Source organism: Cydia fagiglandana, chromosome 7 (genome assembly GCF_963556715.1).
Source record: "Cydia fagiglandana chromosome 7, ilCydFagi1.1, whole genome shotgun sequence".
Taxonomy (NCBI): domain Eukaryota; kingdom Metazoa; phylum Arthropoda; class Insecta; order Lepidoptera; family Tortricidae; genus Cydia; species Cydia fagiglandana.
Genome location: NC_085938.1, coordinates 16,229,249 through 16,242,646, shown reverse-complemented (window position 1 = coordinate 16,242,646; position 13,398 = coordinate 16,229,249). Strand labels below are relative to the sequence as shown.

Below are 13,398 nucleotides of genomic sequence, written 5' to 3'. Positions count from 1 at the left end.
GCCAGAATTTAATTTTATGAAGAAACTCGTGTTGGTATATTCTTTTTTTTTGTCGTGATAGCGAGGGCGCACGGCGTTAAGGGCCATCGAGGCGAGGGCGCGACCGCCGCGTGCGCCACAAAGAGCCTGCTTCCTTGTTCCCGTGTATATTGTGTCGCGATCAAAAGCGCAACAATCTTTAATTTAATTACAAATATTATATTACCGAGCATAATTTATGGCCCGCCAAAAATGTTGCACAATATCTGATCTATCGATGTAAACAAAATACAATAAAAAGTATACAGGTACCTACTTATGTTACAATTAAGGTATTGTTACACATGCTCCGCTGTTACTTGTTGAGCATGCTTAAAAGTAGCACGTCCTAAAGGCACATGCTAGTAGGTAGCGTTTACTCAATAGTAGCATGCTTTCATGTGTAACAGTAGGTACCTTTAACGTTATCGGTATATGTATGATTGTAGAGGTATAAATCTTATATGATTTTAAGCAGCAATATCAGTTACAACTTCGAATGATTTATTGTAACACCTTGTGCATGATAAAGTATTTCACATGCAAAATTTACTTTAAAAAAGTAGCAAATAAAATATTTATAAACATTTCGTAGTCATGTATAACCAAAGTAATACTTTGTAGCAGATTATCACTCTTTTCATCTAACTCGTTACACCCTAAACTTAAGACGAAACAGGATCTGAGTTTTAAATATTTTAGGTAAATATACCCGTCTCGCTAACGGAAGCGGTTCCTACTCGTAAAACTAGTGCGATAAGGACAAGGCAAAAAATTCCGCGGAAAAATCTCAAAAGTCGAGGTTTTGAACTCAACTGTTTCCTCCTCAAAAACTTAACCAATCCTAACCAAACTTGGAAATCTAAATGATTATAAAATTATTTGTGTCGAACCGTTTTGCTTTTTTGGCTAATTGATATCAGTTTTGAATACTACGCCTCTCATTGCGGCATAGTCAATTAGGCCATTTTGGCCATTTTTGAAGGGCCCTAGCGCCTTAAAAAACAAAAATATCAAAAAAAGCAAAACGGTCCGACACAGATATTAACAATATTAATCTGTGTTGAAAAAATAATTACTCTAGCATCAAAACCCAAGGAGGAAACAGTCGAGTATGTTTGTATGGAGAAATGACCACTCCTGTTGGCTCTTAACCACTATGACCACTATTTTCCATGTCACCACTCTCAATTTTCAAAACTCTACACTCATGTAACGACCTCGTAATTGATGCTCTATATATAAACTTTTCCATTGACTTTAAAGTTTTAACCACATGATAGATATGCGGTTAATTACTTTACATAATAACTAAACACAACGCATACAAGTAATACACGTGCTAGCTAGCTGATATGTTACTGGCAGGAAATGGACATTGCCAAAAGGGTTTTAAACACAAAGGGCAATACAGTCGCCTTATTTTGGCTAAATGCAAAAAGGATACCTAGCTTACGTTCGCCAAACAATTATAATTATAATATGAAATTGATATCTATCTTACTTGCCACCTCCTTGATACAAAAATACAACAGACACTACTGCCCGATTCGAACTTTAAGATACGTCAAATATTAGGGCAAGATACGATATGGATAATTTGAACACGTTTAATTACATTTAAACACAATTATACAACAAACTTAATAGAAGTACCTTATAAAATAAACAAAAAGCTCACTTTTGACACTGGCATAATATCTAATCCATGTCGTGTCTAGCCGCAATATTTGACGTACATATCTTAAAGTTCGAAACGGGCTGATACTTTAAAATAATAAAAAAATTACGGTTCAACTACTAAACGAAACGTAAATCGGGTACAAAATGTAAATTGTATAAAAGCACTCTATAGGTATTGTCCCGGAATCCAGGACAATTTACACTTCGATAGCTACAAAAATTGGGAGCAACGAAAAAGCTGGGCTTCACACAGAGCATTTAATGACAACTGTATTAAAACAAAAGGTAAAAACAAAATACCATAAAAACATAGACAAAATGTATAAAAAAAAAGTATTGAAAACTTAATAAAACCTCAAATTAGTCCTCGACAGGTATAATAGTTGTCTTTAAACATAGGGTACATTTTTTTAAATGTAATGACAGCAAAATAAACCCTACAAATACTACGACTCGATTGGTATTGTAGTGAGCACAATTTAAGGACTTCCTTTCCACTGATGTACAACAAATAAATTTGAGGTACGGTTCAAGTAACACGTTCGGCAGAGGCTCCCTCTTCAGACGGCTGTTCAAAACGTACAACCTACACTAGAATGAGTAAGCTTTCAAAGTGTAATAACATCTTCAATAAAATTGTTTAGATGCCAAATCACCGCTTACCGAACTCGATGCGAGCTTTTAAATGTAAATGAAAACCGACATAACAAATTAATTCACACTTTTTTACGGTTGGATAAATCAAGCAAATAATGTTTGGATCAGTGTCGAGACTGTCGAGTTAACTTAAATAACTACACTTGTAAGACTAGATTCAGGAAAATGAAAAGAATTTTACTGCGAAGCTCTCTTCCATAATGAAAAATATATATTACTATTAGCGTATGATATAAATAGCAACTTACATTGTCATATATTGGCTGATGTCCAGTCTGCGCTCCATTCTCCGCTTGATCAAATATGCTCGCGAACGGAACGCGCTCAAAGCGTGATTGGGCCGACATCGACACGGGTCCAGTTCTGCCCATAGGTCATTGTAAACAATTGAAGAAATATTTGCTCGGGTCCAAAGCGAGGCTAACTGAGCGGAGAGCTCAACCGTGCGGATGAACCCAATGATTGCCGACGATTTTAGAAACGAACTATTTATCGACTAGTTTTCCACGCTACCGGCACAGAATAAATAATAGTACTAGGTACAGAAGACTCACTCTCTAACAAAACGCGTCTGTCACGATCAGCACAGATATGGCCGCTAGGTGGCGACAGCGCCACGCGCGGCTTATGGCAAACCCCAAAATTGGGGTGGGACGGATGTACTTTTAGCTACCTGTAGCAAAGCGATGAAATCGCGGAGTGAGCCACGCCTGCTACCGGTCTGATTCGAACTTTATGATACGTCAAAAATGATCTAAAATATGCTATGGATCGCATTATATCAGTGTCAAAAGCGACGTTTTTGTTGGAAGAAACGTCACGTCATGTTTAGACACTGATATCCGATCCATATCATATCTTTAGTAAATTTTTGACGTAACACGAGTAAGCCCATTCAATTAAAAAAAAAATCTTAAAGCACAGATTAAATACGTAATAGTACTAGGTACGGAAGATTCACTCTCTAACAAAACGCGTCTGTCACGATCAGCACAGATATGGCCGCTAGGTGGCGAAAGCGCCACGCGCGGCTTATGGCAAACCCCAAAATTGGGGTCGAACGGATGGACTTTTAGCTACCTGTAGCAAAGTGACGAAATCGCGGAGTGAGCCACGCCTGCTTAAAGTTCGAATCAGGCTGTACTTCACTGAGCCAATTTAGCGTTACTATTATTAGAAATGGTGTTGACTCTGCCCAGCTTATTGATACCACTGTGAGCGGTCGCAGCGTCCTCATTTTGTAAAGTTTCTTTGCGATAAAAAAAAACGCAACACGCCTACCATGTGGGTCAGTAGTTCCTAGTTTTTAATGGACAGTCCAGTGCCGTTCCGTAAAGTTTTAACGAAACTGAGAGTAGTTTTTCCAATAAGCTAGTTTTGCTACAAATAATTTATGGTGCTTCACAGCAAATATTAGTTAAATAGTAAATAAAACTTGAAAAAATACACCTTTTAGTAAACACTTTTTATGTAGCAAATGGATAAGTTTTTGAAACGCTATCAAAAATTTATCTACTCTGTTCTACAAAATGAGTTACTAGTATAATATTGTGACGTCGTAACTTGCCTCTTACTTTAACATACTTAATCCAATAACAAAAAAAAATTATATGAATTAGTAATGTTACATTCACTCGGTAGATATGTGTTGAATCCTTCTTTTAAGTTAATAACTTGTATTAGGAGGAATTCCCTCTTTCAGACATGGTTCCTTTTTTTAACATGGAAAACAGAGTAGGCCAGATAAAAACAGATTCAGCCGGTTCCGAATTCCTATTAAGTATAAGTATTAAGTAGTAAAGTTAGTGTCGGTAGCAGTGGCGGCGCGTCTAGATTGTTCGTAGGCAAGCCGTAGCTGAGTTGCCCTTCCTTTTCTTCATAATTTTAAAGAAAATGGCCCAAGAGCCTGAATATTAGACAAGCCTATGGGAATCGTGTTGTATGGACGCTCCGCCACTGGTCGGTAGTCTTTTGGCATAACATTACCATATATAGAATAGTACAAGTAATTTTATTTGCCACCAGATATCGGACGATGATCGTATGTCACTGACGACGGCGGTGTCTGACGAAGAGGACCCCGGCGAGAGCGCGATGAACTCGCCGTACAAGGGCAAGCAGACGGGCGCTGCGGCGGCCTCTTTTAACTGCACCGGAGCTGTTAGAAAAGCTGGGTAAGTTGCATTATTATCTAATCTAGGATATCAAGAAAAAGTCCTTCTCGAATAGATGTCGCCACACAATTGCTCTATACTCGTCTCGGCATATCAGTGAAAGAACGCAGGTCGAAGTCGTATGGAAATAATCCGGTTAAACCTGGAGTTACCATGGTTACCAGTACAACTTGATACTGGGACTGGGTTAAAGGTTTAATAGCTTAACCCCAGGTTAGTGGGATGGTGCAGGTGGGCCTAACAGTATTTGTCGATAAACCTTAAGTTACGTGTTACACTTTTAAAACTACATGGTATGACACCAATTACAATTTAACCAGAAATATTTCCAGAAAAATGATGCGCCACCATGCTTGACTTAGCTTAACCAGTTCGAACTTAGAATCACTATTTACTAAGACATATAATTAAATAAATAATGATAAATAATATTATATTATATTATAGATGCCGGTAATGTGTAATGTAGCAGATTCGCCTACGAACAGAGAACTTGCCTAGCGGGTCGTTAAGTCGTTATCGTAGACACACCTGCATTTGCTACGCCGTAGCGCGTAGCACAAAAGTATCCTGGTATATATGAAGATAAACTGGGTCTATAAATTAAGGCACGCAGCTCGTGCCTTATATTTATTATGCTCTTAAAGTATCATGATTTACGCGACATTTTTTGGTAGATTAGGAGAGCACGGTTTAACTATTACGTCACAAAGCTGGGTACGAAACATCCACAAGTTATCCGTTTTCAGCCACTTCATAATATATATAGTCATATTTATGTTATGCTGTGAGTAATGACATTACTTCAAAAGCAAATAAAATATTTAAAATGCGTAGATAAATAATTTTATGCAGCATGTAGAAATAAAGACATAATATTTATTGTTTTCCATTCATACCAGATTTTTTTTTTTATGAATGGGCTTACTCATGGCCACAGACTAGCCGAGGCGTAGACGTGGCCTACGATGGAGCGAGCTCGCCCAGAAGGTGCCTGTTCACTCTTGATTTGAAGGTTGCCGGGTTATAAGAACACGGAAATATAGACGCCGGCAGGGAATTCCATTCCTTGGCAGTGCGCATAAGGAAAGTAGAAGCAAAGCGCTTCGTGCGAATTGGTGGAATATCTACCATGTAAGGATGGAAACCGGCCGTGCGTCTAAAAATCCGATGGTAGAATGGGGACGGTGGAATAAGCTCGTGTAGCTCTTGGGCACACTCCCCGAAGTGCAGCCTGTAGAATACCGACAGGCTGGCGACTTTCCGCCGATGGGCCAAAGCCTGAAGCTTAGCCGTTTTGCTTCTTGTCGCCAATCATCCTCCTGGCTCTGCGCTCCACTGAGTCCAAAGCGGCGAGTTGGTATTTAGCTGAGCCATCCCACAGGTGGCTGCAATACTCCATACACGACCGGACTTGAGCTTTGTAAAGTGTTAGAAGCTGTCCAGGTGTGAAGTATCGCTTCACCTTATTTAGGACGCCCAGCTTTCTGGCCGCAGTTTGTGCTTTAGACTCAAAAGAAAATTCTAATCTTTTGAGCTTTATACGTTAGTAAATAAAGATATACAGGGTGTTTGGTACATCGTTTGCCAAATTAAAACGGCAGATAGGTTGAGTCATTTGCTATCTTCTCATGTCTAGAAAAAGAAATTGGCCATGTTTTTTTTACTACTGCTCAAGTAAAAATTTGAAATTTACGATAAACTGCCATAGAACTGAAAAAAAATGTGCGCAAAATTAAAAATTTCTATGCCTGGAAAGATAGCAAATGACTCAACTATTTGCCGTTTTAATTTGGCAAACGATGTACCAAACAACCTGTATAAGTACATTCACAAACTCCAACAAGATAGAACAAGTATAAACGAATACGCGGATCATGCTCCTTACTTTGCCGAGGCTACTGCTCTATACTTTTCCTTACTTAAGTGGCTAGAATCACTTTTTTTATTTTACGTCGCCGTTTCGTTGTTTATTTTTGCATTTCCATAACGCCTTTTTATAGCAAATCTCGTCACATAACCCGGAAAGTTGAAAGTGTAATATAACTTCACAGGATAATACGTATTATACTTGTTTAAGCACACATATTAACGAAGTTGCGTGGGAACTGCTTATGTATGTTAGAAGACTTATTCAGAATTTCAAATGTACACTAAAGTAAGGAAGTAAAAAATTAAAAAAAGATATAATGAGACAATTTTACAAAGAATAATTAGTTATGAGTAGCAAAGGAGTATTTTTACTCTAGGTAAAGGGGGCAACATCGACTGCGGAGAAATTTCAACTAGTCGATATAATATATCTTCCATGTTTTACATTATTAACTAGAGTGCAAGTAAATATTAAAAAATATGAGAACATTGTGCAGTCAACGGTAAAAATATGGGTGTACAAATCATTTCAAAAATATGTCCCATAACTCTTATGTCAGTGAATTAAGAACTATGGGACATATTTTTGAGTAAGTTGTCTACACCCACATTTTTACCGTTGACTGTGCCATATATGTCCAGATAGCGTAGCGAAAAAGATGTGTTGTGTGTTACTCTAGTTAATAATGTAAATCATGGAAGAAATTACCCCGCAGTCGAAATGGCCGCCCTGCACCTAATTTATAAGTACACCTTTATCCCAATGAATGCCCTTACAACATTTCAAGGATACATCAAATGTATAAAACTATCAAACGTACATTTTGTTATAATATAGAAATTGCTGAAAAATGTTATCATCATGTGTAGATTATACTTTAAAATTTAGAATATTGCAATGAAATTTTAAAATATGACATTTGAACTATAAATTCAATCGATTACGGGTGCCGCTCCGAGCATAACTTACTTTAATTCTCGGAATAGAGGTAAGTCGGAGTTCCCGCAGAGAATTCAATATCCATTCAATGTACACGCCATCGCACTTTTATGCCTGGATGAAGAAAAACAAAATGTGTAATATAAATGCCTGCCTCTGCAGATTTAAAAATAAAATGTAACTGAGAAGAGACAAGGAAGAAAGCCAGTGTCGTACGTCGCTGACGAGTTTCTGTCGGAGCCTCAGGCGTTCTTTATGTTCCTTGCGGCTACAATCCGCTCCCATGAATCCCAAATGACCGGAGGGAAATCTTAGCCGTGACCCTTTCAAACGCTGCAAAAACTGAAGGCGTAAGACGAGAGCCCCTTCGACGGAAATTCGCAAACAACTTTCTTATACGGGAAACAATACGAAGCGAACGTCGTGAATACTTCCGTTAACACATGTTTGAAGTTACCTTTACTATTATTTTGTATCTGATGCTCCTTTTTGGTATAGCGAGAATAGGGAGTCTGGAGACATGTCTGTGAGAGTGAGTTATAGCCTCGTTATAGCTATACCTATTTAGATACATAACATGAATGACACATGTATAGCAAAGTGAAAAATTCTAAAATTGATAAACAATAAAACAAATACATTATATTCATTCTTGAACACTATCGAAAATAAAAAGTGAAATACCAAACTGAGCGAAACCATAAAACAAATAAATTAATTTATTTATTATACAAAAGGGTAATGTAAACTTCTTACATATTAGGGTACAGTAATATCTAAAATTAAAAACTAAAATTAAATCTAAAAATAAAAACTAAACTAATCTAAATTAAAATAAATCAATTAGTTATTATTTGAATAGTTCTTCAGTTATATTCCGTTTATGGTATTATTTTAATATATCGACCAGTTAAAAACTATTCGTAACACCCTCTAGAATATTCTTAATATTTATATTTTATTTGTTTAGTTAAAAAATAAATGTAGGTAGTAGATTCGTTAATAGTTTTAAAACAATGAATAATCTTCGTCGAAGATTATTTTCTTACTGCGCTAAGGTTTAAATATACCCTGAGGGCACTCCAAAAGTGCATTGTGTGCTATTCGATATTAAGTCAACCATATGTGACGTCCCAAGGGTAAAGGTAACTTATGGCGGTTAGGGCTTATGCTGTTATTAACACCGCTCCAATATTATTGCGGCGCTATGCGACGTAAGCGCCAGCCGCCATAAGGTACCTTTTGTCGTGGAACGTCACATATGATCTCTCAGTGTCACAAGTGACTTTCCTAGTTGATAAATGTCATAACACATCCAGATCAAATTCATAACCTGTTATTACCACCAGAATACGCCTCTAGCTATACTTATAACGTCTTCCAGAACCTAATAGATATTTCGCGGTAATAAAGCATGGTTACTCATTAATCACTCAATCCGTTAGGCAGCTGCCCGACCAGCGGCGATAAAGCCAGTAAAGACCGGCTATTTTTTCACAAAAGAAATGACGTTTAGATGTAGATCTTGTGTGAATGAAAGAGATGTATTTATTAATCGCTGATCTCTTTCTAATCACACTACGAATACTTTCTTTTTAAAGACAAGGCACTCGCAAGAAAAATTTGGTTATTGCTGCTCACCTGCCTTATGAGAGTTATGAGACTAATGAAAGTGAACCATAATTTTATAATGCAATAGATTTTTACAAAGGCCATCTCGAGTATACAGAGTACTGAACAAATTAAGTTTTTTTTCATACAGGTAGTTAGGTAAAAGTCAAGAGAAATAAGATAGACTGACTAATGTTATCCCCAATAGATGAATAGGTACGGTCCGTGAGGGATATGCTAATTGATTTCCCTACTCGGACAAAGCGATAAGGCTACGTATTATTAACAAAAACACAACTGCAGTTTTAAAGCAAAGTAAAAGCTAAAAAAATAAGGTTGTCTGTAAAGTCGGCTCACGGACGATAATTTTGCGTGATAACGTCATAAGAAAACGTGGCCGTAACGTTACCATAGAGATCCGTCCACAACGTTACCATGAAAATATGTCCACAACGTGACACTTTTTCGTGCTTGCTTTCAACGATTTATAAGACGTTATCATGACAAAAATAGTTTTAGATAATGTTAGTTACTTAACTTTATGAATGTAAATTAGTATATTGGTGTGCTGTCAGAGTGATAACCAGAAACTGTGTGTTGCGATATATTTGGCCACTTTAGCCGTCACTTTCTATTAGATCCCGACGCTAAAATCGATGAGACAATACACTCCTTTTTTGGGCATTCGTGTAAAAAATTGTGTATGACGCTACAGGTAGATTATGTAACATTAAAATACATATCTATTCCCATTAGTTAGTCTGATTCCCGTCCATTCTTTTCAGTTCAAAATTCTGAGAGAGAGTAGCTATTTTATCGTTAACTTACCAATTCTGACTTATAAATCAGCTTTTTCCATTTTGTTGGAAGGGGTTAATGTAATTAATACCTCGGTGAATATAACTTTAAGGGTTAAAGCTATCGAAATCAAATCAAACACGCCGCATAGCCGTTCGATAAATCATCTCTATAGAAAATTAGAGAACGTCAGCATTATAGGGAAGCGCAAGTAAAGCACTTCATAAATCACTTAATTTAGCCGTACCTTTATTCCTAGCAATGATTAATGTCCCCCCTAATGGTTATAAGTGGCGAAGTGCTTATATGGCTACGTGAGCAGGAGCCTACCTTGATTGTGTGTATTATCTTGCGCCGTTTTGACTGTGCCGTTAATTATAGACAAGAGACACTCGTAGTAAGTCATCGGTTAAAGAGAATAGACTGGAAAAACACCAATAGCAATAGACATTTAATGTAATACGTAATGTAGACAAATTAAATGCTACAAGTTCACACTGCCGTATTCGAACTTCAAGATATTCACAAGAGACGACTCGTACTAGATCCGTTCTAGATACATTATAGTTTAGATATCAACTAGTTCTATTTTGCAGCGCAATTCGGGCAACCAATGTCACTTTTACGTTAGATAGAGTAAGATATATATTAGATGTGAATTGGATCTCTAAGTCATATCCTGTGTAAAACGTTCCAGAGTATCTCCAGAATCGCGCAAATGTCAAATTTTACAGGTTAGATCTTAAACATATCGTTATCGTATCTAGGTGATGACTAAAAGATATCTAATGGATGTCTATTTCAAAATCCGAATCGGGCCCACAGTGTTCTGTTGCGTACTTAGTGATTAAGACTACAGTCATTTGGGTCCTCTGCTTTAAGATTCCACTGAATATTTCAGTCTCGTACAATTATGCCGAATCTGGAATCTTTTCAACTTGTTAGAGAGTCTTTTGTGGAGACTTGAGTACTTTTCAGAAAACTATCTTTATTTAAATTCAAAATACGTTGTCTCTTATGTAAAATTCATGGGTGACGTACAACATATAATAACGAATAATAAGTACTTTATATACTGCTGCTAGTACGAATTGTATGTATACAGATAAAACCTACAAAATCTTTGGCGGAGTATTTATCCGGAGCCTCGTGTCCTTTTGAGTTGCGCTGAAAAAATACTCGATAAATCCTTTAGTTACACGTGGATGCTGATAATAGTGATAAAGGTGATATACCGTAATATTTTAATACCCAACTTTAGGGGGAAAGGGGTGTATTAAGATCCTTACTATAGAGTAGAGTAATCGTGAGGCAGATCCAATGGTTGGAATGGATGGATGAGTGTCGAATTAATTTCCGAGAATGTACTTAGAAACAATGTTTTTATTTACTTCCAAATATTTTGAGAGTATGGTTTTATATGAAACTTATGAAAATTGTAAAGCCAATTCATAAAAACCCCTTCGACCTTCACCTTTCGAACCAAACCAATCAATTTGAATAAGTAAATTACTAATATTATTGCAAAGAAGAAATTGCGAGAAATGAATCTTAAAGCCTTCTTAAAGCAGAGGACTTATATATTTTTTTCTTTTTAACTGGCATCATAATTCATAAATGAAGGAGGTTCTGAATGCGGTTGTGTGTAGGTTGTCTTTATATATTATTAGCAAATAAGAAGATAAACTTTATTAGTGTATACAAACTTAATACCTACAAACAAAAATGATACTTAAAACATAATTAAATAACTAACCTACAAAACTTAAAAACGAAATCTAAAAATAAATAAAACTAATCTAAAAATAAATAATTACAAACTATCCTGCGGAATGGTGCCGTAGATGCTGGCAGCATTTCCCCGCTGTATCGCAATACTTATTCTTTGTGCGAGGAAGCTGCCAGCTCTACGATCACCAGTGGCGTCTGCTATCCTTTTGGATAAATCCTTAAATAGTGTAGACGCGGTCGGACCCCACGGGCCAATAAGAAGATTAAGTTTCATATGACATTTGACATTTTACTTCAAAAATGTAATGTTTACCAAAATGACATGTTTAGCAAAAATGCATGCATGCGAAAAAAAAGGCAAAACCAGCAAAAAGCGTTAAGTGTAATCGCAGTCTCAAAACAATGTGACCAATAGCTTTGAGGGTCCACACGATTTCTAAAATACCTACCCATCAAGCAACTTCCGCAAGCGCTGTTATTGGAGCCATGGAATTACTCGACAAGGCAAAGCTGTACCGATACAAACTTTTGATTCGGCTTAAACAATATTGTAAACCTTGCTGGAAGAAAAACGATAGTCAACAAATAGACAATATAGTTAACTTAATGGAACAAATGCGTGTTTTGGAAAACGAATTAGCAAATAAATAGTGTTACTTATTATTTAGTTTACGAGGCAAATAAATTGTTTAGTTGACAAATATATGCATGCTTTTCATTGAGTAACAACAGCACAGTTAGATGAAGCTATTTAGCTGTTTGTGCACTAAATAATGGATACTTGGCTAGCTTTGTTAATGCAACAAATACATTCTGATTTTAATAACAGGTTATGAATTAGATGTCAGTCAGTATCAAAAGTGACGTTTTTGGTTGAAGAAATATTACTTTTGATACTGACAGATCAGATCCATATCTAATCATAAAAAAATGTTATTGAAATCACAATACGCCTGTTAGTTTCACATTATAACATAGATTTGTTTGACCACAGTTTCCTGAGTGTGAAGAAGTGGCTGCTACGCAAGAAACATCAGATCGAATTAGCCCGAAAACGAGGTTGGAAGGGCTATTGGGTATGCCTAAAAGGCACCACGCTCCTGTTCTACCCGTGCGACTCGCGGGAGGGCCGCTCCGTCGAGGCGGCGCCCAAACATCTGATCATTGTTGACGGAGCCATTATGCAGCCCATCCCTGAACATCCGAAGCGTGATTATATATTCTGCTTGAGCACCGCGTTCGGAGATGCGTATTTATTCCAAGCACCTTGCCAAGTGAGTGTGATATTTAAATTAAATTCCTGGGCCCTGTCACAAAAAACTTTACAAGTGTGCAAGTCGACAATATTGTTACGTTGTAGATAATGTGTTACATGCATATCAGATCTACAAGTTTACAATCTAGAAAAGATCACACTTAACACAAAACATGGTGCTTATATCAAATGACTTTTATTCCCACAATTTACATATTTATTCAAAATAAACAATGCAAATTTGTCGCTTATTATGCTTACATAAATTTGTTAAATCTACAATCTTGTAACTTGTAAATTGTAATTGTACGTTTTTTTGATATAGGGCCCTGGTTGTATTATAATCATGTACCTACATTATACGACGGAATAAGAATAATAATTCCGAATAAGAACGAATATGATTAATAAATAAGCTTTAATTTAAATATTGATATCAAGAGTTGCAATGCCTATACGTATATTTGTTCAAGGTGGAGTTGGAAAATTGGGTGAACAGCATACACAGTGCCTGCGCAGCAGCCTTCGCTAGGCATCGCGGCAAGACCGGCACCCTCCATCTGCTTCAAGAAGAAATCTATCGTCTCGAGAAAGCCATCGAATCGGTAAGGGAAAATAATTGTAATGAAAGTCGTGTCAATAATAAGTATGTACATTTA

At 36.7% G+C, this 13,398-nt stretch overlaps 1 protein-coding gene across 27 annotated transcripts in view; it reads left to right on the top strand.

The window, feature by feature from the left end:
• LOC134666028 (protein still life, isoform SIF type 1) overlaps positions 1-13,398 on the top strand; it is a 156,893-nt gene that overhangs the window by 100,101 nt on the left and 43,394 nt on the right. For all 27 annotated transcript variants that reach the window (XR_010098442.1, XR_010098443.1, XR_010098441.1 and 24 more), the window contains 3 exons: positions 4,384-4,532; positions 12,479-12,758; positions 13,213-13,344. Coding sequence is in view for 24 of the 27 variants with exons in the window: in XM_063523127.1 (XP_063379197.1) it covers positions 4,384-4,532; positions 12,479-12,758; positions 13,213-13,344 (561 nt within the window). In the remaining 3 variants the exon portion in view is untranslated. The remainder of the gene's footprint in view (positions 1-4,383; positions 4,533-12,478; positions 12,759-13,212; positions 13,345-13,398) is intronic.